A 27,191-nucleotide genomic window follows, 5' to 3' on the forward strand; every position below is an offset into this window, starting at 1 on the left:
ACCTTTTGTCTCGTGCATATTCAACCCGTTCTTCAAGAGTTAACCAACCTTCTAAAATTCCTTGAGCAGTTTTTTCATCAGGCGTCAACTTAGGGTTTTCTTGACTTTTAACTTTTCTTTTTCCCTTAGGTTCATTGTGAGAATTCTGTGCTTGAGAAATAGAGGAAGATTGATTACCGTTGTTCTTACCGTTTTGTGGGTTCTGAGAATTCTGAGAGGTACTGTGAGAAGACTTGTTCTCCTTACGCTTACCTTTATTGTGCTTCATCTCCTGTGCGAGAGCAATCGCTACCGCCTTGTTGAGATCTATTGGGTCGAGGACTTCGACATCGAACTTGATATACTCGTCCAACCAAAAAAGGAAAGCCTCTTTGCGCTCTTCATCCGATTTGCGTAATTGGGTGCCGAGCTACAAAACACGGTTAGAAAAAGACATAACTGGTGTACCATTTTGCTTGAGATTACGCCAATCTTCTTTCAATCGCGCTAGGTACTGAGGTGGCATAAACCGTGCCTTGAGTTTGTCGTGGAAGTCGGCCCAATTGAAAGAAAGGGACACGCCTTCCTCGGCTTCCTCTAGGTGTGCGGCCATCTATGCCTCTTGCCACGCTTGATACCAATTTATGGCATCATCGGCAAGATACATGGCTGCCATCAAAACTTTGTTATTCCCTTTTTTCTTAGTTGTCGCAAAGTAAGTATTAAATTGATGCAACCAAGAATGAATAACATTAGCATCCATCTTACCGTCATACTTACTGAACGTCAACTTCTCAGTGACTTGGTTTTGTTGGAATCTACATCTCTACCTGTGCTACCTGATAAAGTGCCAACGTCCTTGATTGGCTCGGATTTCGAGGTGAGTACCTGTAGGACCAACTCTTGCATGCGTTGGTCTCTCTGTGCCTCACGCCCTAACTTCATAGCTGCTTGCTTTTCTTTGGCCGCTATCCGTTGAGCTTTCCACGCTTGCTCGCGCTCAAGCTCCATAGTTGCCCTTCGGTCTTCGGCCACCAAGCGCGCTTGCTTACGCTCACGCCCCATGGCTTCCCTTTTTTCTTCTAAGGCGGCACGTTGCACCTCTTTTTGTAGCATCATCTCCATCATCGACTTGACCAAAGCCTCCATAGGATTTGGTGCAATCTGTGCGTAGATGGGGATGGGGGAGGATCGGGGAACAATCCTCCTGGTGTAGAAACTTCTTCTTTTGCAACTCCACTCTTATCACCTTCACGCAAAGTATATAATCCGCTTCGGGTGATGACCATACACTGAGATCTTGGGTACTTTGGTTCTTGAGGTTCTTGGGTTCTTGAGGTGCTTGGGTTCTTGAGGTACTTGGGTTCTTGAGGTTCTTGCGTTCTTAGCTTGCAAGAAAGCTTTTCTCTTACCCGAGCTCGACTCTTTCCTGCGGGCGCACCCCTTGGCGACCTTGCGCTCACACTAAGGTTGCTTTTTCCCACCTCACGTCAATTGGCCGGCCGCTAAGAGCACGGTCCGCTCTCAATGAGTGAAAAGAGGAACAAGGGGAAGCTGGACAAGCCCTTCTTTCTTGAGTTACTTGTCACTCTTCAAAAACACGAATAGGAATCGACACGCCCAAGTGGACTTGGGTTACGTGCGACCGCAACAAGCAAAAGAAATTATGTGGTTCTTTCCTTAAGTGATACAGAACACTGTCAAAGAGCTCTGATACCAATGTTAGGTGCAACGGAAGTGAATGTTGATAGTGCTCAGGATGAGTGCTCCGAACTGTGCTCAAGGGTTCCTGTTACTTACGGAAGGGAGAGCCTTCCGTTCTTCATAGAAAGAGAGTGCAATGATCACAAACAAAGTGAATGCTACTATGAATGAGAGTGCTGAGAATGAGAGAGGGAGAGAGAGAGAGATACGACACCAGACAGTTCTCAGACCCTCCTCCAAGGGACCCCCTCTCTATGGTGAGAGTTCTATGCTATAGATTGCACAAATCTAGTATAATGGTCTAGATGCTATGGTACTTGATGATGACTATGTCGACGACGATGTCGACAACGACGATGGAGACTATGACAATGATGACGATGGTATCATTGTCAAGTCCCGGATCTGTGACCATGGCGACGAAGGTGTCGTCGTCAAGATAGGGATCTGCGATGACGATGACAAAGGTGTCATCGTCAAGATAGGGATTGCGATGACTACGTCGACGAAGATGATGGTGTCGATGACAACGGTGTCAAGGCTGAAAACTGAAAACGCTTGTAACAAACTGTTGACGTGTCGACCTACTAAAGAACGGAGCTACCGGCCAAGGGGCCTAAACCCTAAGTGAAGTGGCAGAGCAGCAGGAAATAAAGCAGGGCTCACACACACACAAAAGAACTTGCAAAGCAGGCTGATGGCGTGGCAGATTTTCGAAAATCACGCAAGCTGATGACGTGGCAGAACTGTACGGATTTCGGCTTTTCACGTTGGCGTGCTGATGTGGTAGGACCGTACGGATTTTCGTAAATTGCACTGGCAACTTTTTGGCTTTGCTTTTGGACGAGATGCTTTTGAGTTTGAAGGCTTTTCACTGTAATTGCTTTTTAGGCCAACGGCCTTTAAATATGAGGTCAGGGCTCATTCTCTGGCATGCTTCCTCGAGAAGGTGCAAAGTCTGGAGTACCGGCTTGTATTGTGTTGATGCAATATAAACAAATACCGAAAGGGGCGCCAAGGTTTGGGGCCAATACTCTCTGGGGTGGAATTCCGCGACTCCGTGTCGTCTCTCTCTCTCTCTCTCTCTCTCTCTCTCTCTCTCTCTCTCTCTCTCTCTCTCTCTCTCTCTCTCAGTTCAGTTGCTTCCACTCTTACTTCATCGCGCATCGGGCGCGCTCTCGTCTTCACCGCTCATGTCTTCCAGGGCATAAGCCATAAAGATCACTTACAAGAGAAGGATCCAAGATTTGTTTCGAGGCAGTGCTTTTCTCAAAGGCGATGCTTGATAGCTACCAAGCAACATACTCCAAGTACTTGGTAAGATTTCAAGAGACTTTTTGCCCGAAGTGATATGGTTTCTGACATCTTCCTTCGGAGTGCAACTTCTGGCAGAAGTGGGGTATCCTGAAATGCTTGCCATGGAAACCCTAGCAGATTATAACTTGAATTTCTCGACATCTCTCAATAGATGTCTCTTCACGAGCAGATGACCTTGGAGGTCTAGTACGATCGCTATCTTGGGACTACCTTCGCCGCCAAAGAAACACCGTTTGTCCAAGAGTTGATGGACCATGCTCGGCTACGACCTCATGGAAGGAACCTAACCCTAACTTTTGGTGCAGGTTTCAGGATGGAAAGTCAGCCGAATTTTCGAGCTCGGTTTATGTCGAGATTGTTTTTTAAGTTTGAATTTTGTCTGAAAATCTATTTGAGAACTTGCTTGGTGATCCCGTTTGGAATTTGTTTGAAATAGATGCTATCTGTTTTAAACCTATCTTGGTGCCGATTTGAATTGTTTGACTCTGGTTTTAATACTGGTTTCAATGATTGGTGATTTTTACTCCCGGGTGGAGGAGTGAGAAATACTATTTTGGTATTTTTTAAACCTCGGAACGACGTAGGCCGATGCCTGGGGAGCGTTCTGTTGTATGCTAGAAAACCTCCGGACGACGCAAGCCGATGCCTGGGAAGCGTTTGGTTGTATGCTTGAACCTCCAAGCGACGCGGACTGCGGTCTGGGGAGCGTTTGGTTGTACAGTCCTTTGAGCTCATGGCCCAAACCTTTTTAGGTTATTTGCGGGAGGAGTGACGAGGTAGTCATTGAGTAGCTTCATACAGCAGACCGTTTGTCTCGGGGGAGTGCTCAACGGCGCTGTTTGTTGTATCTTGTAACATGCATATGTGTTGCATTGTGATGTGTGAATATTCTTAATTGGATGAGATTGCCTGGGTATGTAATTTTAGTGCATCAAGACACCCGTGGCAGATCAATACGGTTTGGGTGTGATGGCTAATTTTACTACGCCGGAATATCAAGAGATCCGATTTGGACGAAAGGAGAAGCTTACTCCTTGATCAAAAGAGCCGAAAGGAGAAGCTAATTCCTTAGCAAAAAGAGCAAACTGATGTCCCTCGGAATGTCCCTCGGGAATTTTTTTTCAGCTGACTTGAGTTGTTTTGCAGATATGCTATAATCGCTCTCTTTCAAGAAGGGTAGATGTAACAAACTGCTGACGTGTCTACCTATTGAAGAACGGAGCTACCGGCCGAGGGGCCTAAACCCTAAGTGAAGAGGCAGAGCAGCAGGAAATAAAGCAAGGCGGCAGGAATGTACAGGTTTCCGTAGATTTCCGTAAATTGCGCTGGCAGCTTTTTGGCTTTGCTTTTGGACCAGATGCTTTTGAGTTTCAAGGCTTTTCACTATAATTTCTTTTTAGGCCAAGGGCCTTTAAATATGAGGTTAGGGCTCATTCTCTGGCCTGCTTCTTGGAGAAGGTGCAGAGTCTCGAGTACCGGCTTGTACTATGTTGATGCAATATAAAAAAATACCGAAAGGGACGCCAAGGTTTGGGGCCAATACTCTCTGGGGTGGAATTCCGCCACTCCGTGTCGTGTGTCGTCTCTCTCTATCGTGTCGCATGTCGACTCTCTCTCTCTCTCTCTCTCTCTCTCTCTCTCTCTCTCTCTCTCTCTCTCTCTCTCTCTCTCTCTCTCTCTCTCTCTTAGTTCAGTTGTTAATGAAGTACTAAAAATCTCTTCAGTCTATTCTTTTCTATTGGCACGTGGTGCCCGTCTTGTGACAACGCTACATGCTCTGTTGGGGATCTGCTGTTGTGGCGGTATTGCAGCCTGAATCTGCAACTGCTTCGCCGGACTAGGACTGAAATGCAAAAACGTTGGCTGATCTGGCTGAAATCTGAAAACGCTAGGCTGATCTCCTGAATTCTGAAAATGCTAAGCTAATCTGGTACTAGATGTGGAATTTGGCGAGGATCTGCAACCGGGTGGGAGCGGGTTCTCGCAAGGCTAAGGCTGAAAACTGAAAACGCTAGTGGTAGTGGTTAAAAACGCTTTTCTTCTTCTTCTTGAGAAAACGCTAGGGCTCCTGCTGAGGTGCTGCCTAACTGTTGGGTGCCTGCCTCCTTGTGTCCGTGCTTCTACTGAGTGCCCAATGTGCCCTACCTACTTTTCCAACAAAAGTCACTTATTAATAAATAAGTGAAAAATGTGTACTTTGGCAAAAAGGGTTCTATGCTCTGAAAAATGCTCATGATGGGTACTGAATGTCATGCTAATGATCCTTGCTGTGTGCAAGGCACTGATTGCAGGTAGAGTTTCTGCCCCTTTTGCGCACCTGATTCTATGTGATTTGTGTTGCCATCTAAGGCTATCTGAGTGTTGTCAACGTGTGTGGGTTTTGTGGGCTGATTGTGTGCATTGTGTGCGTACCTTGTAGGGCACCTAGGTCTTCACGCACACCATGACAGACCCATATTGGAGGTATATGACCAAATTGGCCGGCTATGGAGGAAAAGGGGGCTCAAAAAAATGGAGATGCAACTTTTGTGGGCTTGAGAAGACAAGGAGTATAACTCGTGTGAAAGACCAATTTGGGCATGTACTTGGCAAGGATATGGCACCTTGTGAACACGTCCCAGCTTATGTGAAAATTGGCCTTGCAGAATGAGAAGCAAAAAGCTTGGCTTTGGTCGACATTGAAGAGGAGACTCAAACAAGTCAGAGTGCAGGAGAAGCAAGCCAATTGAACTGAAAAAGAAGTCGATTGGAGTCCACAACAGGAAGTGCAGGTGTGTCATTGATTTCTCTTGCAAAAAGGACTCCTTTGCCAAATGTTGATGGAGGTAAAAAGGGGTCTATCACTCTCCAATCTGCAAGCATTAAAGCTGGCATTCAAAAGCAAGCTATGAAGATAGCTACCCGTGAGGTGACACGCCTCTTCATAAGGTGTGCTATTCCATTCAATGTGGCCAGAACTAAGAAATGGAAGAGGACAATGAGGGCAGTGAGTCGCATAGGATGTAAGTGGGAAGGTCCTTCATCTGAGAGCTTGCGCATACGGGAGCTTAAGAAGGAGAAGATATGTGTAGAGACTCAGCTTGATTTCCTAAAGGAAACATGGAAGAAGTATGGATGCACTATTCTATGTGATGGATGGTCAAATGTGCGCAAGAGAAGTGTCTACAATGTCTTGATTTCTTCATGCAAGGGAACTATGTTTTGGAAGGCCATAGATGCTTTACGTGCAGGTGTCACTGTGACACGTGCTTACATCTTTGAACAAATTAAAAGGGTCATTGAGGAGATTGGAAAAGAGAATGTTATGCAAGTAGTGACTGACAATGGCAACAATTGTGTATCAGCAGGACACATGTTGGAAAATGAGTTTCCTACCCTTGTGTGGACACCTTGTGCTTCTCACTCCTTGGACTTGCTCATTGAGTATATTGGCAATATACCTTGGGTAAGTGAGCTCTTTGCTACTGCTAGGAAGATGGTCAAGTTTGTGACTAAGAGGCCTAAAGCACTCAGCATGTTTCGAGCCAGCAATACATTGGAGCTCTTGAAGCCCTCCTCCACTAGGTTTGCTTACATGTTCATTGTGCTTGAGCCTTGAGCGTCTCATTAAAGTGCGGCCAAATCTTATACGCACCATTAGCTGTGATGAATGGCTTGCTTAGAATGACATTACTAAGCCAAGGTTCCTTGAGTTCCGTGTAATATTTTTAATGAATCTTGGTGGGTGGAGACAGAGGCATTGGTAAAATCCCTGAATCCAATCTGCACGGTTCTACGCATCACCGACATGGAGGGGAGCACATTAGGCCTACTCTACGAGTACATGGATAAAATTGGGGAAGCTCTCAACAGGAATGCATACTTGCCATCGGAAAAGTAAGTCCTATCTCATTTGCAGCTACTTAGAATCTCATGTTTTAATTGGCTAAATTTTATTTGCCCCTTTGTTTAAGTCATATGTGTCATGCCATTCAATGTCACAGGGTTGATGAGTTGAGGGAGGTGTGGGAATCACGATTGAATTGGTTTCACATACCAATCCATGCTGTGGTGCATGTGTTACACCCATTATGGCGTAGTGAAGACCAATTTTTGTCAGATGAGCTAGACAAGGGATTTCAAGAGTATGTGGCAAAGTACACGCGCGGTGATGTAACAACGGCAAGAAGAATAGAAGATGATTTGCTAGCCCTTCGAAATCAAAGTAGTCACTTCGGTCGAGCCACTGCAAAGCTTTGGGACGCACAACTCCAGCATGTCTCATGGTGGGAGAAGTATGGGAATTGTGCACCTACTTTGGTAAATACACTTTCTTAATCTCCCATAATACGAACTCTCCAGAGGTCTCTTGTACACAAGATACAGCCTCCTTTCCTGCCAAAACGAGAGAGAGAGAGAGAGAGAGAGAGAGAGAGAGAGAGACTACATCATAAACACTGCAATGGAACATCAGATACTGTCGCTTATTTCCAAAAAAGTTTGATTCCTCCTGATTATTCAATAACTTTAATAGCCAGTAATTTTCAAGGAAAAATATCTAGTATACTTTAAAAACAGTAGAACATACCATGAAAAAGTATGGGTAATTCGCGAGATCCAAGGAACGACCACCATCTTTTTGCACATCTGCCTGCAAAGCCAGTATTCACAGCTAGCAGCATTCAAAAACCAAGGAGGGGGCCAGGGGTGTGTGTGTGTGTGTGTGTGTGTGTGGGGGGGGGGGGGGGGGGGGGGGGGGGGGGGTGTTAAGCCACGCAAAATATCCTTGTACGCTGTAACTGGACCAACACTCCACGTTAAACCTATTTTCCATATCTTCCACCATGCAATCTTTGGCAATGCTCATGATGCTAACGAAAGTGACTAAATAATGGATGAAAACTATCAGTAAAAACCTTTATTTGATGAGCACTAATGGATGGACAAGTTGAATCCCAAGGTTGCAGCATCGAAGAACTGCCAGCAAACTATCCAAATACAGTGGGGTCTAGATCTTAAAGCTCAAATGAAGGCAACCAAACTGGATGAGCTTCGCTTGGGAAAAGAAACCTTCAGTCTATGGAATGCTAGGAATATGTGAAAAGACGAGGGCTGGTTGTATCCTCTGGATAATGCAAATAATTTATCATGGTTCGTGCCAGAATTCACTTGCTGGGGTCTAGATGATTATCCTCTACTTGTGAAAATACTGTGTATCTGTCCTTTTATACATTCCTATTAGTTGGGATGTAGCCGTCCTTGTAGTGTCGTGGAGTATGACATGAATCATATTAGCCATCTGAATTATCCAGAGGATAAAAACCAGCCCTAATCTCCTAACTGCTATTTTTTTCAAGGATTTCTAGCACTCAACTGCATTGACACGCCTCACAAAAGATTTGAGTGCAAAAACCTAGTACATACAGAAACCTTTTACTACAGACTGGAGTTTTATCCTCAAGTGAGTCTTATCTACTTCAGTTGTCTGACAAAGAATAATAGTATCTCCAACCAGATCAGAAAACTCTAAAGCCCACTCTTAATCTTGAAAATCCAAAGAATTAATTGAGGGATTTAAATCGAGAACATTGCCTAAGACTTGAGAAGGTTATAAGCTAGTCCTATCATAATTCAGCCATAAAAATGATATTCGAGCTCTCTCAATCCTCTCACTTCATGTGTCATTGTGGATCCCTCCCGTAAAGTTCTTCCTCCCTGATCAGGTATGAACCGTACAACATAAAATATAAAATCTCTGTTCCAGCCTTTTGCCCACAGTGACTTTCATTTTGAACATGTAAGCGCAAGACATATTGAGAACTATTAAAGGCTATGAAACGGTGAATTGCAGAAGTGCATAAAGCAGGATGCACTGGTTGAAAACAAAAAAATCAAATGTTCCAAAAATGATCACTCACTCGAAGAGGTTCAAATGAAGGAAACTGTGACCAGTGCTTCACATCAGTCTCTCTTCTGCAAAATAGGCTATTTAGTGGTAGCAGACTTAAAAAGGCCCTCGAGCTCTCTTTACTTATAGCCACAGCTCTTCAACAGAGTATATTCGGATTTTGCTCTAGTACAACGGACTTACGTTGCATCCCACTGCCCAGTATAAAATGTGTAATTCCTGTTGTCTACTATCTCTCCTTCCCAGAAAGTTACCACCTGCAACAGAAAAGTCCTGACAGCAGTGAAAAAAAGAGCGCAAGAATGATAAATTTTCTGCAAGAACAAAAGCATTCAGACCGGAATTTCTGCAGCTGGCACATTCAAAGCTTCCATGCTTCCACAAAGATAGCCTCGCTGGATATCACATCCTTGCAGCTGCACCTTTACTTTCCAAGCTTCATCCTTTCGGGATGTCTGAGAATTAGATACATTCTGAGTACCAGCAAAAGCCTGCCACAGGAGTCATAAGTTTGTGCTTGAACGATAATAATTCTTGGTAAGTGTAGATAGTAGAATGAACCCAATGACATTCACACATTAAGATGTAAAAACAAAAATTGGGAAAAACTACCAGACTCTTTTGCAAATACTCCAAGAACATCAGGATTAGACATCTTAATCTCAGCACAGATCCAGCTGTAATAGCAGGTAGGAGTAGGTGAAATGCTCATTTTATCATGATTGCACACACAGTGCTTTCTTGGTTCATGTTAGGAGTAGCTACACCACTTTATCTTGCATTACAAAAGGTTCATTGAGTGAGCATTTCATGGACTGAGCATTGCACAAGTAGGAAAGAGCAGGCATAGTGTTCCAACTGAGTAGGTCTAGGAGTAGAGGTGGTTGAGCTTGCAATGTTGTCAATATGCACCTCACAAGACCACCAATGCAATGGTGTGTGGATAGTTTCCACATTCTAGGCTATAGTCAACTTCCAAGTTCATCAGATTGACATATTTAGTCGGTTGGTGTGTCACTATACTATTGTAAGGTGCAGCGGATGTGAATGTTGAACTTTGCTCAAGATGAGTGCTCCGAACTATGCCCGAGGGTTCCTTTTACTTATGAAAGGAAGAGCCTTCCGTTCCTTTAGTGAGAGAGTGCAATGGACACAAACAAAGTGGATGAACACTGTGAATGAAGGTGCTGAGACTGAGAGATAGAGAGAGAAGAATACGACACCAGAATGTTGTCAAACCCTCCTCCGAAGGCCCCACTCTCTATGGCGAGAGCGGTCTACTTATGATTGCACAAATCTCTACAATGCTAGGACTTGCTGACAATGTCGATGACGATGAGGACGACGATGAGACAGGCTAAAATCTGAAAATGCTAATGTCTGAAATCTGCAAATCTCATATCTGTTGAATTCTGACTCTATATCGGTGACGATGTCGATGGCGGCGATGCCACGACGACGCGCGGAAAACGCAGATGCTGAAATCTGCGTTTTCCGGGCTGAATCTGCAAACTACGCTGGGTTTGACCGTGCGGCGAGGATCTGCTGCGGGAAGGTGAGATCTACGAGGTTCGGGGGTTCTACTGCGGTGTGTCTATGCTGAAAACTGAAAACGTTGATGCTTCTGATGATCTTGTCGCGACGAATTTGCAACACGCTAGGGGCTGATCTACAAATAAAAAACGCTAGGGCTGAATTTGGGTACTGCTGCAAAAACGCTAGGCTTCTGTTGGTCATGCTGTCGCCAGGCTGCTGCAAATGCAAAACGCTGGGCTGATCTGCAAACTAAAGAAAAGGCTGGCTGTTCTTGGCTGAAAATGCAAAGTCTCCTACCGGGAGTGGTCTTGCTGAGAAGGTGTCTGTTGAACACTGGGTTCCTGCTGCCTCTTTTGCCAGAAAGTGCTAGCGTTAGGTTTCTTATGTACTTGCTTATCAAAATTGCCCTACCCAGTTTCCCAACAAAAGTCACTTAAAATAATAAGTGAAAATTGGCTAAAATAGGGAAAATAGATCTATGCGCTGTAAAAATGCTCCTGATGGTTTTGATGGAAATCTAATGGCCATGCTGTGTGCAACCAGAGGATATGCATCTATTCTACGTGTCTGGACATGCACGGTCTGTGAACAAACTCACAAAAGTGCCAGAACACTTCCTAAGCTAACTGAACTGAACCCATGTCATGAAGTAGCTTGTCCACGTACACATAGGGTTAGATGTGCACGTGACATCCCCTCCTTTTCAAAGTGAGGTACTGGTACCGAACTGTATGGCATCGAGGGAGATCGCCAACACCTCTGGATGAATCTTGGGAAGGAGGCCCACTCTGATGTGTGGGTCGTACGATACTTGAACTTCATAAAGGTCTGCAACGCTTGCTTCTTTGGGCCGCGCCGAAAGCGACACAAAGTCATTTGTGGCTCCTTTAATGCTTCAACTTCGGCTATAGTCATGCATCTACCTTCTTCAAGAATCTCCGAGGATGAAAATTCCTGAAACCACTTCCAACACAAAAACATGAACATACCCATTCCATGTAAAGTGATTGGAAAAAAACTATTCCTTCGAAAAAACTGTGTATGCAATGCAGATGGACAAAGTGACGGAGTGCCAAATCATTCATCAAACACACGCAAATAATGAAATCGAAACTTGTCTTTCTGATCTAAATCAATCAACTGTGGCAAATCACAATGGAAATACCGATGTTTGATGCTCAATCCTTCTTGTGCTCTTTCGGATATTGTGTCATGCCAAGGAAGACACTTGGAATGTAAATTCCTTGGGTGTAAACATTTCATCTTTTCATGAATAATCCACATATATCCGTGCTCATTCATGAGTGAATCGTGTTTATCATGCAATATTGCATGCCTGTGAAAAGGGATCACATAAGGACGGTGACTAAAATACAGGAAAGCATCACGAATGAAACACTCAAACCATGCGTACTAACTAATCATGCGCACACATAATACTTCCTGTGGGGGTTCGTGGGACCTAGGCTCGAGAGCCAAGATCCGTTCTTCGAGATCTATCGAATCTTCTTGTGGCGGTTCTGTGGACCTCGACTCGAAAGCCAAGATCGGTTCTTCGTGATTGGTCGAATCTGCAATGAGGTTGGCTTCACTAGAAAAAACATCAACTAAACCATCATCCTTGGAAACAATCACATCTTTTTCCTGCAAATCATCAGGCTCGTGAGAAGTCACATCTTGATCATGCAAATCATTATCATGCAATTCATCATGTTTATCATTATCATCCAAATCATGTAATTCCTGTGTGTCGTGCTTTGGAGAAGACGAGACTGAGAGAGTCTCCTTCTCCAGATCCTTTGCGAACTGTGCCTGCACATTAGAAAAAAGTAGCAAAAACTCTTTCATGTGTTGGTCGCTCTTCTCTTTTCTTGCTTTGTTCTCGCGATCAAATTTTGCTTGTCTTTCTTTGTTCTCGCGATCAAATTTTGCTAGTCTTTTTGTGGACTTGCGATCCAATTCTGCGTTTCTTTCTGTGGCCACCAAGCGTGCTTGCTCGCACTCACACGCTATGGCTACTATTCTTTCTTGGCATTCACGTGCTATGGCTTTCATTCTTTCTTGGTACTTACGCTCTATGGCTACTATTCTTTCTTCGCTTTCTAACTTCTTGTCCATCGTCATCTTGTCAAAAGCCTCCATAAAAGTTAGTGCAATCCTTGGCGTAGATGGGGAAGGGGGAGGGTCGGAAAAACCTCCTAGTGGGGAAAACTCTTCTTTGCCACTCCCATGCTCACCACCTTCATGCGAAGTATCCAATCTGCTTCGGGTGATGACCATCCACTGAAGTCTTGGGTTCTTAAGTTCACGAGGAACTTGGGTTCTTGTGGGTCTTGGGTTCTTGAGGTTCTTGAGGGTCTTGAGTCTTGAGGTTCTTGAGGGTCTTGAGGTTCTTCTTTAGCTTGCAATCTGTGTTAGAGAAGGATATTCTCTTCACCCGAGTTTTGCTCTTTTCCGCGGACGCACCCCTTGGCGGCCTTGCGCTCACACCAAGGTTGCTTTTTCCCACCTCACATCAATTGGCCGGCCGCTAAGTGCACGGTCCGCTCTCAATGAGTGAAAAGAGGCACAAGGGGAGGCTGGACAAGCCCTTCTTTCTTGGGTTTCCTGTCACTCTTCAAAAACACGATTAGGAATCGACACGCCCAAGTGGACTTGGGTTACGTGCGACCTCAACAAGCAAAAAAATTTATGTGTTCTTGTGGTTCTTTCCTTGAGTGATACAGAACACTGCCAAAGCTCTGATACCAATGCAAGGTGCAACGGATGTGAATGTTGAACTTTGCTCAAGATGAGTGCTCCGAACTATGCTCAAGGGTTCCTTTTACTTACGAAAGGAAGAGCCTTCCGTTCCTTTAGTGAGAGAGTGCAATGGACACAAACAAAGTGGATGAACACTGTGAATGAAGGTGCTGAGACTGAGAGATAGAGAGAGAAGAATACGACACCAGAATGTTGTCAAACCCTCCTCCGAAGGCCCCACTCTCTATGTCGAGAGCGGTCTACTTATGATTGCACAAATCTCTACAATGCTAGGACTTACCGACAATGTCGACGACGATGAGGATGACAACGAGACGGGCTGAAATCTGAAAACGCTAATGGCTGAAATCTGCAAATCTTGTATCTGCTGAATTCTGACTCTATGTCGGTGACGATGTCGATGGCGACGACGCATGGAAAACGCAGATGCTGAAATCTACGTGGAAATCTGCATTTTCCGGGCTAAATCTACAAACAACGTTAAATCTGACCGTGCGGCGAGGATCTGCTGCGGGAAGGTGAGATCTGCAACGTTTGAGGGTTCTACTGCGGTGTGTCTATGCTGAAAACTGAAAACGCTGATGCTTCTGATGATCTGGTCGCGATGAATCTGCAAAACACTAGGGGCTAATCTGCAAATCAAAAACGCTAGGGCTGAATTTGGGGTACTGCTGCAAAAACACTAGGCTTCTGCTGGTCCTGCTGTCGCCAAGTTGCTGCAAATGCAAAACGCTGGGCTGATCTACAAACTGAAGAAAACGCTGGCTGTTCTTGGCTGAAAACGCTAAGTCTCCTGCCCGGGGGGGGGGGGAGGGGGGTCTTGCTGAGAAGGTGCCAGTTGAACGTCGGGTTCCAGCTACCTCTTCTGCCAGAAAGTGCTAGCGCTAGGTTTCTTCTTTACTTATCAAAATTGCCCTACCCAATTTCCCAACAAAAGTCACTTAAAAATAATAAGTGAAAATTGGCTAAAATAGGGAAAATAGGTCTATACACTGTAAAAATGCTCCTGATGGGTTCTGATGGAAATCTGATGGTCATGATGTGTGCAACCAGAGGATATGCATCTACTCTAAGTGTCTGGACATGCACGGTCTACAAACAAACTCACAAAAGTGCCAGAACACTTCCTGAGCTAACTGAACTGAACCCATGTCACGAAGTAGCTTGTCCACGTACACATAGGGTTAGATATGCACGTGACAACTATCGTGACTGCATGTTGGGGTAAAGGGCCCATAGTGGCCGCCCAAGAAGACTAACCCTACACTGACCATTAACTCATACTTATTCTCCTTCCTATAACTAATAAGGAACCCTTAAGCACTCCAGACATTGAGTGTGATTCAACCCCCAACCCAACTTTTTCTCTTCTCTTCCCACACCGCATACACAAATTATGTACGAGCACTCTACAACTGTTATTAGAGCTTCCACTAGAAGATGATTTTAGTAAAGAGATTGTTCCTTTCAATAAAAAGCCCTTGAACTTAATCAAATGGCTCCTCTCTCTCTAGCTCATATATCTAAGAATTAAGTGATGCTTAAATTAGAGAAAATCTAAGCACAGATCCAGATTACTCAGCTTTTGTCAATGATACCAATAATTGAACCTTCCAGTGAACAAATGGTACCTTCCAAAAGGCCCCCTGCACTTTATGTACTTCCCAACATGCCCATCAAATTTCAAATATTTCCTAAATACCCCTCATATTTGAAAAATGTTGTTAATACAAAACGCCCTTCAATCTTTAGAATCCCCAAATGCCCCTAGTCAATCTCCCAAACATCTCTCCATGCATTACATTTTCCTAGGGAAATTGATTCAAATAGGTTTTCTTGATGCAATGGTTGGCTCACGGGATGACAGTTATTATTTGTATACACAAATGCCAAAACTTGTAAGCTCATTAATGAATTTTTTTGCCTAAGGTCCGTTAAGATAGTTTTCTACTGTCAGAAGGAATAAAGCATGTAAAAATTGGAGCAGTCCGATGAAAATTAATACGAGAGTATTTTGAGAATTCTAAAAGTCAAGGGTATTTTGGGGGAATCAGACTTGAAAAAGACCTTACACTGTTCATGCTCCAAGCTTCCAGACATATATATCTACGAGCGCTGCACACACACACACGTTATGTGGGGAGTGCGTCTCCCAAACATCCCACGTGTTAGGTGCAGCGGAATGAATACTTGCGCTTTGCTCAAGATGAGAGCTCCGAACTGTGCTCAGGTTCCTTTTGTTCTTATGGAAGGTAGAGCCTTCCGTTCTTAGTGAGAGAATGCTATGATCACAAAACAAAGTGAATGGACACTGTGCGTGCAAGTGTATGAGACTGAGAGATAGAGAGAAGAGAGATACGACACCAGAGACGTTGTAAAACCTCCTCCGAAGGCCCCACTCTCGTCGGCGAGAGTGGTCTACTTATGATTGCACAAAGTGGTACAATGCGTATGCAATGGACTGATGCAACTTGGTACTATGCCGATGACGACGACGGTGATGACGACGACGACTTTAGGGCTGAAATCTTTGGTCTTCTAACTGCTGAATTTCGGGGCTGTTTCGGTGGTTGAAAATGACTGTTTTGGCTGCGTTTCCGAGGGCTGAAAATGGTGATATATGCAATGCTTCTAGGGCTGAATCTGCTACTGTTGTGGAATGCTGGAAATGCTGAACATCTGTTGCATTCACGACCGAAAACCAAAAACGTTGCCTGCCTGCTAGCGTTAGTGAAAACGCTGAGGTCCTGGGGATGATGGCGATGCATTCACAAATGAAAACGCCAGGCTTGCTGATGGATCTGGTAGCGCTATCAAAAACGCTAGGAGTCTAGGGGGGAGGTTGGCGATGTCTGCAAAGCTGGAAAAACGCCAAGGCTGATGGAGGTACTGCTGGAGACCAAAAACGCTAGGGTTGATGGGTTCTTGCTGAGAAGGTGCCTGTTGAGCGGGAAGCTCCTGCTGCCTCTTCTGCCAAAAAGTGCTAACTTGGGTTTGCTTATATATTAACTTAGCAAAATTGCCCTACCTACTTTTGTAGATAATAAGTGAAAAATACCAAAAATAGGGAAAATAGGCTAAATGCACTGGAAAATTCCCTTGATGGAATCTGATGGATTCTGAAGGGAATACTGATAATCATGCTGTGTGCAACCAGAGGATATGCATCTACACTAAGTGACTGGGCATGCACGGTCTACGAATAGACTCACAAAAGTGCAAGATCACTTCTAGTCTAGACTGACTGGACTGACTGAAACCTTGTCGTGCTGTAGCTTGTCCACGAACACATAGGGTTGGATGTGTCACGTGACATCCCCTCCTTTTCAAAGTGAGGTACTGGTACCGAACTGTATGGCGTCGAGGAAGATCGCCAATAGCATCCGGAATCCTGGAAGGGACTCTTCGCCAGCCCACTCTGATGTGTGGGTCGTGCGGTACTTGAACTTCATAAAGGTCTGCAACGCTTGCTTCTTTGGGCCGCGCCGAAAGCGACACAAAGTCTTCTGTGTCTCCTTCCTTGCTTCAACTTCGTCTAGAGACCTGCTTCTTTCGTCTTCAAGAATCTCCATGGCTGAAAATTCATGAAACCGTTTCCAACACAAAACCATGAACATACCCATTCCATGTAAAGTGAAGGGAAAAAATCTTGTCTTCTCTAAAGACTGTGTATGCAATGTAGATGAACATAAAGACGGAGTGACAACCCGTTCATCAAACACATGCAAACAATGAGATCGAATCTTTGTCTTTTGATCTAGATTAATCAACTGTGGCAATTCACAACGGAAATGCGCATGCTTGGTGCTCATACTGCCATGTGCTCTTTCTACAACTGTGTCATGCCAAGGAAGAGACATGGAATGTGACTTCCTTACATACATACTTTTCAGTTTTTTCATGAAAAATCCGCATACGTTCGTGCTCATTCATGAGAGAAACGAGCTCAACATACAATATGTCATGCCTAAGAAAAGGGATCACATAACGATGCTGACTAAAATACAGAAAACGTTCACGAATGAAACATTCGAACAATGCGTGCGTATCAATCATGCGAACACATAATACTTCTTGTGAGGGTTCTTTGGACCTAGGCTCGAGAGCCAAGATCGGTTCTTCCTGAATGATCGAATCCTCCTGTGAGGGTTCTTTGGACCTCGACTCGGAAGCCAAGATCGGTTCTTCGTGATTGATCGAATCTACAACGAGGTTAGCTTCGCTAGAAAAAGCATCCACTAACACATCATCCTTGTGAACAATCACATCTTCTTCATGCAACTCATCATGCTTCTGAGAAATCACATCTTGATCATGCAAATCATCATGCTTATCTTTGTCAATCAAAACATCATCATGCTTCACACAATCATGCAAATCCTGTGTGTCATGCTGTGGAGAAGAAGAGACTGAGAGAGTCTCCTTTTCCCGAATCTCTTGAATCTGTGCGTGAGCTTGAGAAAAGAGTCGCAAGAACTCTTCCCTTCTTGCTTTGATCTTGCGATCAAATTCTGCTTGTCTTGCTTTGTTCGCTGCTTGTCTTTCTGCTTCGTCTTCTGCGTGTCTGCGTTCCATTTCTACTTTTCTTTCTTTGCATTCACGATCAAATTTGGCTTGTCGTTCTTTGAAAAACGTTGTAAAACCTCCTCCGAAGGCCCCACTCTCGTCGGCCAGAGTGGTCTACTTATGATTGCACAAAGTGGTACAATGCATATGCAATGGACTGATGCAACTTGGTACTATCCCAATGACGACGACGGTGATGACGACGACAACTTTAGGGCTGAAATCTGTGGTCTTCTAACTGCTGAATTTCGGGGCTGTTTCGGTGGCTGAAAATGATTGTTTTGACTGCGTTTCCGAGGGCTGAAAATGGTGATATCTGCAATGCTTCTAGGGCTGAATCTGCTACTGTTGTGGAATGCTGGAAATGCTGAACGTCTGATGCCTGCCTGCTAGCGTTAGTGAAAACGCTGAGGTCCTGGGGGTGATGGCGATGCATTCACAAATGAAAACGCCAGGCTTGCTGATGGTTCTGGTAGCGCTATCAAAAACGCTAGGAGTCTAGGGAGGTTGACGATGTCTGCAAAGTTGGAAAAACGCCAAGGCTGATGGAGGTACTGCTGGAGACCAAAAACGCTAGGGTTGACGGGTTCTTGCTGAGAAGGTGCCTGTTGAGCGGGAAGCTCCTGCTGCCTCTTCTGCCAGAAAGTGCTAACTTGGGTTTACTTATATATTAACTTAGTAAAATTCTCCTACCTACTTTTGTTGGAAAGTCACTTAAAAATAATAAGTGAAAAATACCAAAAATAGGGAAAATAGGCTAAATGCACTACAAAATTCCCTTGATGGAATCTGATGGATTCGAAAGGGAATACTGATAATCATGTTGTGTGTAACCAAAGGATATGCATCTACACTAAGTGACTGGGCATGCACGGTCTATGAATAGACCCACAAAAGTGTCAGATCACTTCTAATCTAGACTGACTGGACTGATTAAACCCTTGTCGTGCTGTAGCTTGTCCACGAACACATAGGGTTGGATGTGTCACGTGACACCACGACCACACACTGTAGCATGATCATGATTTCAATGACCCCCGGGCCACAAGCTTAGATACATCTAACAATGGACTAGATAATCTCCCAATATTTCAAATATCATCAAGCATGCTCCACTTGGGTGAAGGACTACAATGGTAACACACTCTAAAGTGCCCTAAAAGCAGGCATGACACGTGTGATCAATGAACCCACCCTCCATCATGCTTTGCTTTGCACAGATTGCACGATAAGATCTGCTTGTCCGCCCTTTTATGCCTAAAGAGTGGGCATCCAAACCTAGACAACACCAAAGCAGATGCCCACCCATCATGGTATCTCAAAGCTCAGCTTGACAACATGCTTGCTCCCAATATTTTGGTGAGGCCCATACACATACACCATATTACACATAGTGACTGCGGTGTGGCACAAGACATCTCAGTTCTTGTACAATTTTCTCAACGGCTCCATTTAATAAGAGAAAAGCTATAAAAAAATTGGTCGTTTAGTACGATTTTCTAAAGGGCTGCATTATCTTTTTGGGGCTTCTCATTGTTTGGTCGGTTGTAAGGTGCAATAAGCTGCCTCTTAATACCTCTCTTATTGCAGAAATTCTCAAACTCCTTGGAGACGTATTCTCCACCATTGTTAGTCCTCAAGCCTTTGATCTTCTTGCCTAACTGATTCTCTACCAATGCTAAGAATTTTTGGAAGTAGAGAAGAGCTAATCCTTATGTCGCAAAGGATAAGCCCACACCTTTCTAGTAGAATCATCTATAAAAATCACGAAATAGCTATCTCCCCTAGAGATTTGGTTGGCACAAGACCACAAACATCACTATGGACAAGCTCTAGCGGCTACAAACGCTTTCTATTCAGTGGCGATTAGGTCGTCCTAGTTTGCTTACCAGAAATACAATGCTCACACAAAAAAATCGGAATAACTCAACACAGGCAAGTACCCAAAACGAGCTAGTGTTTTCATTCCCTTCTGGCTCATATGGCCTAGCCGGCTATGCCACAATTCAGTAGATGGTAGCTTGACTACCGATATATGATCTTCTTTTACACACAAAACAAACATAAGAGTAAAGCGTATTATGTTTTTGACCCCCGAGAATCACAAGATTTCCCTTGCAAATTGACCATAAACCATTTCCAAAGATTGTCATGTAACCCAAATCTTCAAGCTGACCAGCAAATATCAAACTTTTTGATAATTTCAGAACATGTCTGACATTTTTTATTACGAATTCCGTGCCATTTTGCATGACTAGCTTGATGTCTCCAGCACCATGTATCTCAAGCTCATAGGCATCACCGAGCTTGACTTTGCCACTAGTATGTACATACGTAGAGAACCATTCTCTATGAGGTGTCACGTGGAAACTTGCTCCAGAATCTATGACCCACTTTTGATCAAAACTAGCATCTCGTGCAATAAGAACATTTGGACTAAGATCTGCTGTAAAAATGAGACCATCTGAGGAACTATGGACCTCAAGCACGTCTGCAATTTTGAGAGACTCTAGCACATTGAGCTCCTAATCTTAGCTTTGCCCTTGTTGTCACTGTCAAACCTCTTGTTTTCTTGAACTTTTTCTTTTCTTTTGCCATATTCGACGATCTTTCTTTACATGACCCTTTTTATGGCAATGGTAGCACTCTACATTGCGCAAAGAACCTCTAGATTTGTTGCGAGGGTTCCGGTGATCCTTACTTTTGGCATGGTAGTGAGTGCGATCTCTGTTACTTGCCACTAGCAACATATGCATCACCTGGCTCTGCAGGTCCCATAGACTTCCTACGTATCTCTTCACTGAGTAGACTGGAAACTACCACGTCATAGACCAACTTGACCTCAGGTGCAGAGTTGCAAATCGCTGTGCAAAAACTGTATACCACGAAGATAGGACGAACTTCATTGTCAAATTCCAGTCCTCCGTAGGGTAACAATTGACTGAAAAGTACATTAAAAGCATTGAAGTGCTCAGAAACTGTTTCACCTTCTTTCATACGAAGCTTGAAAAGCTTCTTCATCAAGTACACTGTGTTACTTACGTCCTTGCTCTCATATGTGTTACACAGCTTTTCCCACAAGGATTTGGAAGTGGGTTCATCAACTATGGTAAAGTAGACAGACTCGGCTAAGTGCAAGCGAATAGTGGACCTTGCTTTCGCATCCAGCATTTTCCACTGCACTTTTGTACAGCCATCTTCCTTTGCATGCTCAAAGATTGGTTCTAATTGACCTTTTTGAGTCAACACATCTTGGATTTGTTGTTTCCATATAGAAAAATTCATGCCGTCAAATTTTCTGATATTGTCAATATCTTTCTTAGCAAAAGATTCCACGTTTGAAGGACTTGAGCACTATGTAAATGAGGCCAAAATTTATGGCGAAAAAACCTGGCGAGATTTTAACACAGTCTCCTTTATAATGAGGATAAAATCTCAAGCCAAAAGAGTGCTCAATTATGCATGAAACGCATAAATGGCCTCGTGAAAAATTTTCGACGGAGTGTCCTTTGTCTGAGGAGTGAAAACTCAATCCATACGATGCATAAAACGCATAAAAACCAGCTCAAAAGAGTGAAGCTCGGTAAGGGGGTGTGTGAGAACACGCCCTCGCACACAATTTTTAAAAAAATAGAAATTAACTCTTTGTCGATTCCTACTGCCACTACCAGCGCTGCCAAATTTTCGATCCGCAAGCTGCTTTGGCATTCGATGCCCTCTTGCCCAATTTCTTTCAACCTTGCCTTCCCAAGTTACTTTATTGCTTACTGTCGGCTACAGATCTTCCTCGATTTTCAAATCAATTCACTGCACGATTTGTGTGTGTGTGTGTGTGTGTATGAAACATAACAGTACACAGTCGATTTCAAGCTTGTACTGCTGCTCGCAGGTGCTTGCAAACCCCCCAGAGACATGTACTTTCTTTGATGCTGAGAGGGTAAGAAAATCCATTGATAGGATGAAGACAGGGAGAGCACAGGATCATGATGGTTTGGTAGCAAAGCACTTCGTTCATGCCAAAGATATGCTTGCAGAGCCTCTTGCTATGATAATTAATTGAGCCATGTATGAGGGTTTTCCTGAGACTTTGAGTATGTCCACGATTGTGTCTATCTTCAAGACAGGAGATCCCATGCTTCCCGGGAATTATCCCACCATCATTTTTGGTCACACATTGATTAGGTTGTATGCATCTATTCCTGAGCAGGAGTTGAGTAGATGGGCAAAGAGAGAAGGCATATGGGCATCTTGATCAGACTCTGACACTCAGAGCTATTATTGAGGAGGGTAGATACATGGCAGAAGGATCTATTGTAGCTTTGTGGATGTTTGCAAAGCTTTTGATACAGTGCTGAGAGCCAGACTTTTATGTAGACTGTAGGACATGGGTGTGCCCATAGTTCTGATATGGGGGATCTTGGCTTTATACAAGACAGTTGTGGGACGAGTGCGCACTGTTCAAGGCATGTCTGTTATGGTCCATTCCACTATTGGTGTGAAGCAAGGATGTCCCCTATCTCCGACACTTTTTGGGATGTATGTGGATGAGTTTTCAGACTGTCTAGAGCGAGAGGGAGACACGGGTGCTCAGCTAGCAAAGACATCGATTCCATTGTTGTTATACGCTAATGATATTGTGTTGATTTCAGATTCTCGAGAGGGGATGCAACGTCATTTGGATGCATTGCATGTGTTTGCCCAAGATAGTGGATTGTCAGTGAACCTTGGCAATGCTACTTTCATCATACTGGTAACTCTACACCCACCCCAAAGGCCTCTACCAGGGGAAGCTCGAGCCACAAAGAACAAAATTTAAAAAGGTGATACCCCTTCTTACATTCGAGGTGTCAGGAACAAATAGGTGGGACAGGTACAAGTCCGTCTAGCCCAAAAAAAGGGGCTTTGTTTTCTCTGCACCTTTACATATGAATCAAGCAGCATATATTTGATCTGAGCGGCCAGCTACCATGCAGTCCTCTCCTCATTTTACACAGCAGCCCGCACTAACACTTCTTTTACTGATTTCGCTGTCATCTCAACACGATACAAAAAAGGGATTGAGAAAGCATACCTGTCCGACAGTGAGGAAGGTACACGGAGGCGGCAGAGCTTGACCAGGCATTGCTCCTCATAAACGATGCAAGCTGCATGCACCCATTTTGTTGATGAAGTAGAAGAGGCTGCTCTCACACGCGCACACAAAACAGTAAACGAGTTATATGGAATAATGTTTTCGCTAGTCGCCCCCCCCCCCCCCCCCCCCCCCAAAAAAAAAAAAAAAAAAAAAACCAAGACTAAACTAGCGTGCCTTGATTGCCAAGTTTTGGAGGAGGCACGGCATGTTAGCACCTATCTATTGAAATGCCATGTAAATTTCTCGTCGGTTAAGATGGCCCTCTCATTCCCGTTGAATTGTTCCCAAACTCTTTGACCATGTTTGAAAGTGCTTGGCTTGTTGTATCCTTGTCGAGGACAACCAATTTGTCCAATGCAATCTTGTAACCATAGTGAAGCATCTCAATTATGTAGGTGGTGATTCCAGTGGTTTGTTCAATAGTTCCTTTGCTTCTGTGTCTAGTAGCAAGTTAGTTGACTCGTCAAAATCAATGCCCAAGCATAATAGTATCTCTTTTTGCAACCCTGCAAGAAAAGATAAAGGGCTCAAGGGAAACAAATTTGATGAATGTCGAGCGTCAATGATGCGAGGATGCGCATAATTCAAAGTACCTGTTGCCAACTTGAGTTCACTACCTTTATATTTTTTGTTTTTGTTGCTACATTTATTGATGTACGAGTGGAGGAGCTGAGTGGTGCGAAAGCCTTCAACGAATGCACTTAGCAATATTCGCTAGTTTCATTTGATTTGAAGTTGGGTACAAGCAGAAACTGTTATTTCCTTTTAAGGTAGTGGTGATGTTGACGAACCTATTGAATAACTGAATGATAGAGGCATATCGTGGGTGAGACCCTGAAATATTGAATGGCGGGAAATATAGTCACAAAATAGAACAATGTTACCTGGTCGGTGTCCATGAGGAGCTGTAAGAGGAGGCTGCCCACCGTCAAGGAAATCTGCATTAAAGAAAACTGTTGTCAGGTAATTGATTGCATAGTTTCTATGGTGGGGAATGAGTTGAAAGACCCAAATAAATAAATAAAATTGTCAAAATGAGGGAAAAATATCTAACCATTGGGAGAGAACATGACGTATACCAAACCTGGGAAAAAAACTTGTTTTATGATGAGGATTGCTTTGTTTGATATTGTTGCTCCTTGAGATTTGTGACCAATGATTGCATAAACCAGTGCCAAAGGGAATGTGCTTTTGTGGAAGCATTTGCAGTTGATTTCCCTAGTACTGTGCTTTGTCCTTTGTATAGTCATGGTGGCACCAATGGAAAATAACAGTACTTCTATAGCATCAACACTATCTATGCAATCACGTAAATAAATATTCGCTAGGTAGAGAAGTTTGCTACAACTATAGCCAAGTTAATGTTCTCTATTATCATACATCTAGCGCCAATCACAATATTGTCCATCTCATGGAAAGTTTTGTCCTGAAGCCATTCTTGCAACACTGGCTCATCAAGAGCATTGGTCTCGAGTGCAATAGCAACTATATCAGATGGCGGGAAAGAATTTTATAGAATCAGGTTGTTGTATTTATAGACATCCTCCCTATGAATGCATATTAGTGTAGTTGAGTCGTCAATTGTTCTTATGAGTTCGGGTTCATCAATCACACATTGCAAAAACGTCTCTGCTATCTATTGCTCTATCGATTGCCAGGCACAGATCGTGTCCAGGGATCAAATGTACACGAGATCTACGGCATGACAAACTCCACCTGTAACAACATGGAGGCTGTTGCTCAGGTCTAAAATCCAACTGAATATTCTTTATTGTTGTGAGGTCAGAATTGCATTGTCAGTCTCATGGAATTCTTGCAGTAGTTTCAGCATTCTAGAACGACTTTGGGATGCTCCAAGATCAATTGGATGATCCACTGTACAAGTGAGTGGATTTTCACGAGTGAGGATGAATTTTTGTTTTATGAGGTTTTACATCTCCAAGTCTTCGTCATTGAGAATCATCCCACAGATTTTTCACTCCAGAAAATATGAAGAGGATGTGTTGTTTGGGGAGAGTAGCTCCATTTCATTCGTAAAGGGAAGTTTTTGCAATAAGACGTTGATGAAGAATCCCTCTGTCTGATGGCCCAGATCGTGTTCTATGAACCTGACGAGGCGATGTTTCTTTGCAATGGTGTTATTGTATGCATCGTGGAATCTCTCTATAGGACCATATTTGTGTGGCTTAAGGATTTTGTATTTTTTGTGGTACTGATAGTATGTGATAATTTTGAGATTCAATGGCCTCGCACAATATACACCAATTAGATGCATGACTATAGTGTGGGTGCGAGATAGCAACCATTGCTGAAGTGGTGGTGCAGAGGAGTCAATGTACTCAACCCGCTCACTTCTTGTGAGATGATTGGTATCTTAAGACAATTAATTGCTATCTCTATTGTAGATATTGGGTTTGACAATACAAAGGCTGCAATTAGTCAAAGCTTGACCTCGTCCAAGCCGTGAAGGTCGAGCCTTGCTGCATCATCTATGGAGAGGTTCAGTTTCCCAAGGGGTTCCGATCTCACTGCATGCTTCAAAAGGTAATTTGATATAGAAGAATTTGTGACTCTTTGAATATTCATGTGTGCCTTCCGTAGGAACAGGACATGGGATGGTATGGAAAAACATTCCGATGGTTGTACCCAGGACGGTAGTACAGTCATCGAGCGATGCAGGCATCTACAATTGAAGTTGTGTTGTATTAAAATTTAAACGAAAAGCCGTATCTACACACTCTACCCGATCCCATGACTTTGCAAGGGTCTCTGCATCTATGTATTTGTTTTGTAACAATAGGGTTCTGCAGCTCGGTGGCGAAGCTGTCTTGTGATTCTGCTAGTATATATGTAGCGATCTTGTTCGTGACTCGGGAGAAATCACCCTCACAATATGAAATGAACATGCAATGAGCCCCGCTTTTGCACCTCGTAGCGCACCATGTGGTGCTCTACATGCCCAAGTATGTTGCTTCCGTTGATGGTGTGTGTGTGTTCAAGAAATTGTGTAAGCGGTGGTGAAATAGCACTGTGCACTCAACAGGGCAATTGTTCCACCTGAAGTTTGGATTGTAGCCTTGAGCAAGTTTCTTGATTGTGATGACATCTTGCCATCTTGTTTGAGAAACCTCATCAACATTGAATGTGATGAACAAATGTGGTAGTCCCCATCTGTCCACTATTGTTATGAGGTCCCTCAAGATCCGTCGATGCCAAGAAGGAGTTCCTAGCATTGTGGATGGGAGATTGTATCAAATAATATGCTTTATTGCATCATGGGTAGATGCAGTGTTGTGCATTTGTAGCTGTCAATATCCCTTTGCAAGAATGTACTATTTGTGGAGTTCGCAATCATGCTAGCTTGTTTCAATTGGTACATCATGAGCAAATATGGCTTGTATAATGTGTACACATAAAAGAAACTTCCCACCCTCATTCTAATGTATTTGCTGAAGTCCATTTCACCTTGGTAGTTGCCTTTGCCTGCGGGGAAAAGAAAAGGGAATATCCCTAATTCCAATGTGATATCATGTGCCTCAGATTCACGGGCTAGCAGTCCATTATATTGAAAGTTGATTGTCCGCTCACTTAGATGAGCAGTACCACGTATTTATATGGAACCAAACTCATGTTTGTCTTTTGCACTAAATGCAGTTCTCTTTGTTGGTGAACAAATTTTGCAAAATGCTGATTTCACATTGTGCCTTCGCTTCTTGCATTAGCTCAAACGGATTGTTCTCCCAATGGTTCCTTACGATATTCTACACAATTGATGCCGACAGAACACAAATAGATGTTTTGTTGTTTGGTTTCTTAGTGATGCACATGGTACCTCTTGAGAATCGGGTTGTTCTTTATGTAATTGTATGCTAGCACTGCTACTAGTGGCGTGTTTGCAAGGAGTGAAGTTGAGTGAAATATGTTTTGCTTTGCCAACTAGCAGATCAACGAACTGTCAAGTAATGACTTTCTATCAAGAAAACCTTTTGCAACCACTGTCATTGTTCTTGTGACACTAACTGTGACGTCAATGATGAGAAGGAGCTGCACAATTAGTTAATTTGTATTTAGGATGGCTTCTATGTAGTCGGGATGTAAGATGACAATGTTGCTTGTTGTTGGACTTTTTAGGCAGGCGTGGCAGCAAGTCCAATTAATTGTGACATTATGCATTCCAGATGTTTGCAAAAGGGTTGTGTTTGCCAAATTCATGTGTGCGTTGTTAGGGCTGTTGTATTAGATATCTTTCTTTGATAGATTGCAAACACTAGAGCTTTCGCAAATGGAAATATTGTGGGATTTGAT

At 43.6% G+C, this 27,191-nt stretch overlaps 1 protein-coding gene and 1 pseudogene across 1 annotated transcript in view; one reads left to right on the forward strand and one right to left on the reverse strand.

Moving 5' to 3' along the window:
* Positions 1-22,978, reverse strand: part of LOC147452979 (glucose-induced degradation-like protein) — a 41,224-nt gene extending 18,246 nt beyond the window's left edge. Inside the window, exons 1-5 of the mRNA XM_086518529.1 lie at positions 22,824-22,978; positions 9,226-9,378; positions 9,071-9,144; positions 8,898-8,952; positions 7,568-7,630 (exon numbers count right to left, since the gene is read on the reverse strand). Coding sequence (XP_086374655.1) covers positions 7,568-7,630; positions 8,898-8,952; positions 9,071-9,144; positions 9,226-9,378; positions 22,824-22,874 — 396 coding nt within the window. The 5' untranslated portion in view covers positions 22,875-22,978. The remainder of the gene's footprint in view (positions 1-7,567; positions 7,631-8,897; positions 8,953-9,070; positions 9,145-9,225; positions 9,379-22,823) is intronic.
* Positions 1,994-7,338, forward strand: LOC147452980 (uncharacterized; annotated as a pseudogene).
* Positions 22,979-27,191: the final 4,213 nt, after the last annotated feature.

The sequence above is a fragment of the Adiantum capillus-veneris genome, chromosome 8, assembly GCF_014529385.1.
Source record: "Adiantum capillus-veneris isolate H3 chromosome 8, ASM1452938v2, whole genome shotgun sequence".
NCBI lineage: Eukaryota > Viridiplantae > Streptophyta > Polypodiopsida > Polypodiales > Pteridaceae > Adiantum > Adiantum capillus-veneris.